The sequence below is a fragment of the Camelina sativa genome, chromosome 17 (genome assembly GCF_000633955.1).
Source record: "Camelina sativa cultivar DH55 chromosome 17, Cs, whole genome shotgun sequence".
NCBI lineage: Eukaryota > Viridiplantae > Streptophyta > Magnoliopsida > Brassicales > Brassicaceae > Camelina > Camelina sativa.
In genome coordinates, this window is record NC_025701.1 from 24,234,898 (window position 1) to 24,237,631 (window position 2,734).

The 2,734-nt window shown below is 40.4% G+C and overlaps 1 protein-coding gene across 1 annotated transcript; it reads right to left on the reverse strand.

The window, feature by feature from the left end:
• LOC104759767 lies at window positions 1,125-2,138 on the reverse strand. The gene is made up of 3 exons (XM_010482653.1): window positions 1,998-2,138; window positions 1,680-1,907; window positions 1,125-1,593 (listed from the first exon to the last, which is right to left on the reverse strand). Exons 1-3 carry the CDS (start codon window positions 2,136-2,138, stop codon window positions 1,228-1,230), a joined length of 735 nt encoding a protein of 244 aa, XP_010480955.1. The 3' UTR covers window positions 1,125-1,227.

Here is a 2,734-nt window from a genome sequence, read left to right on the forward strand (position 1 = left end):
ATTCGCCTTCGTATTTGACGCACGCGGGATCCAAGAGATGGTGAATAGTGAGAAGGTTGGAGAAGGACGACCAATATTCAGGAGATGCACCATAGTGAGTAACTCAGCACAATCAGTCTCGAAACGTTGACAAGCGATCTTTGCAACACGTATCCGCTCCATAGCCCACAACAACGCTTCTAACTCCGAATGCAGAGGGGAGGGGCTCCGTCTTAGACACTTTCCCCCAACAACAAAGGTTCGCTCCTCACCAACGCAACACCACCAGCTCAATCCTGAATGCATATTAGTTTCTTTCCAAAAACTATCAATCTGACAACAAGGTGAAGAAACCTGGACATCCGAAGACAGAGATGGAGCTGACATGACCGCCGTAAAAGAGAGCGCCTCTTTGCAGGCTAACTTATCGCCCAAAGCCCTGAACAATTATATGATTCGTCTCGATGTCTAAACTTTGAAAAACTTTTTTATTTATGACCTCACTACAAGAAAACAGGCGGTTAGCGACTACACTATTAGTCGCTTTGTAGTCGTAAAAACTGAGGTTACGACTAAATAGCGACTAACGCAAGCAGTCGGAGATCGAGAGTCGCTAATTAATGTAGTCGTATACATAGTCGTCTTTCAGCGACTACTTTACGACCAAAAGCTATAGTCGTCATATGGTCATAAAGTAGTCGGTCCGTAGTCGTTAAAGTAGTGTCTGTTATACGACTATAGTGTGATTAATTAGCACATACAAGTGGTCTTCTTACTTTGTCGGTTTTTAGTCGTATAATTGTGGTGATAAATTGGCGACTAAGTACTGACTGAGTGTTTAGTAGTCGCTATATAGTCACTTGCCTTAGTGACTATTTGGAAACTACAACACGACTATTTGGCCACTGATGTTGATTTCAGAATTTCTATGATACGACTACAAAGCGACTGATGTTGATTTCATAATTTCAGAATTTCAGAATCAGAATATACTAATTTAAACTGAAAGATTCGAATACCAATTTAAACTGAAAGATTCAAATTTGGAAAGACTTAATATCGAAATATAGTGTAAGTGGCCAAAAGTACATGTTACATGTTAAAGTCATAAAAACAATCTGAAAAGAAAGAGATAGAGTTCAACCAAAAGAGAGAGATAGAGTTCAACCAAAAGAGAGAGAGATTGAGTTCATCCAAAAGAGAGAGATATTGAGTTCATCCAAAAGGGAGTTAAAACAGAGAAACCTACTAAGCAGATGTTGATGGAGTTGGAGTTGGTTCTGTGGTTGTCTCTTTAGGTGAATGGCTTGCAACAAAGGACTGAAACCTCGGATCACATTCCCTTAGAAACTCCTCCACGATGGAAAATTGGTCAATCTTGTCCTTCTGGGCAGCAATAACTTTGGATTGCTCAGCTTCAAGCGCAGCAATTTCTTCATCACGCCGCTTCAGTTGAGCAGCCTGTTCTTCAATCATGCGTTTAGCTTCCTTCAACTGTTCTTCGAGAGCCACAAAGGTAGAAGAGCCACTTGCTTGCTTATGCTTTCCATTGATAAGGCAGTCCTTGAGGCTTCCAACTCCATAAGGTGTTCCTCTTGAATCCTTCTCAGTGGACTTGAAAATAAGACAAAAGTTAAGATTAGAGAATGACAAATAAAACTCCAAGACTACAAATGTGTATTGGTTTTTAAAAAAATAACCTGAAGGAAAATTTCTGTATATTCTTCTGTTGTGAGGTCCCGTGGCCGTGATTCTCCATCTGACACAGCAGTAGACTCTGCTTCGAGCTGAGACAACCTGTCTTGAACAGTCTTCTCATATGTTTCTGCGATCTTTTCTGCCTTCCGATCAACATATGTACCATCGGGCTTTGTATGTGCCTTGATAAAAACCTCACCAAGTCGGACTTCTCTTCCCAATTCAAGTTCCTGCAAAGTTAGCAAAGCAACAAGTTAGATTAACTTTAAAAAAAACACCTAAGTAATAATTGAAAGTGGCAAAAATAATAGCTACTTAACCATTTCATCTTGAAGCTCTCGATACGACTTTGGCCCTGAGAGGTGGACATGAGGACCTAGGCCATTACGGTCAGACATACGGGCATCAGAGTAGGTTTTACTCTTTTGTTGTGCTTCTTCAGTGTCCCAGTATTCCTCCATCGACGTCCAGAGAGTGTCCCCAATCCAGTTTGGTTGCACTCGACTAGTCCTCACAGTGCTAACCATGTCTTTGATCCGCTTTTGACAGATGTCCTCAAAATAAGCTTGAACAGTCCCGGTTATCAAAGGATCCCAGGTGTGGGTTTTCTAGGAAAAAAATTAGCTATTGTGAGTGAAAAGAAGACATGTAAAGCTATGTACAAGGCTTATTGTGAGTGAAAAGAAGACATGTAAAGCTATGTGACATAAAGCCTTACCGCGAACTCAACGAAGTATCTCTCTTGTTTGTCCCGTGGCACACATGTCCAGCTGTAGAAGGGACCTTCGAATTTGTTTAGAAGAATTTTAGTAATCTTCCGAACAAGTTTCGATCCTTTGTCACGAGTAAACCTCCATACACATGAACCAATAAAACAAGTAAGTAGGTTACTTAAAAGCTCCATACACATGAACCAAAAAACACCATTACAAAACATTGACTCACATGAACTAAAATGAACTAAAAGCTCCATACACATCTTTCTACGCATACGCACATTCACAAAACATTGACTGACCAAGACAAAAAAACATCATTGCAAAACACTGAACTAAAA

What these genes read in the sequence shown, in the direction of transcription:
- LOC104759767 (XM_010482653.1), bottom strand. Translation starts at nt 2,138, where the DNA reads ATGGAGGAATACTGGGACACTGAAGAAGCACAACAAAAGAGTAAAACC. An exon ending in GAGAGCTTCAAGATGAAATG is followed by an intron (nt 1,908 to 1,997) that starts GTTAAGTAGCTA and finishes CTAACTTTGCAG; the next exon opens with GAACTTGAATTGGGAAGAGA. An exon ending in ATACAGAAATTTTCCTTCAG is followed by an intron (nt 1,594 to 1,679) that starts GTTATTTTTTTA and finishes CTTATTTTCAAG; the next exon opens with TCCACTGAGAAGGATTCAAG.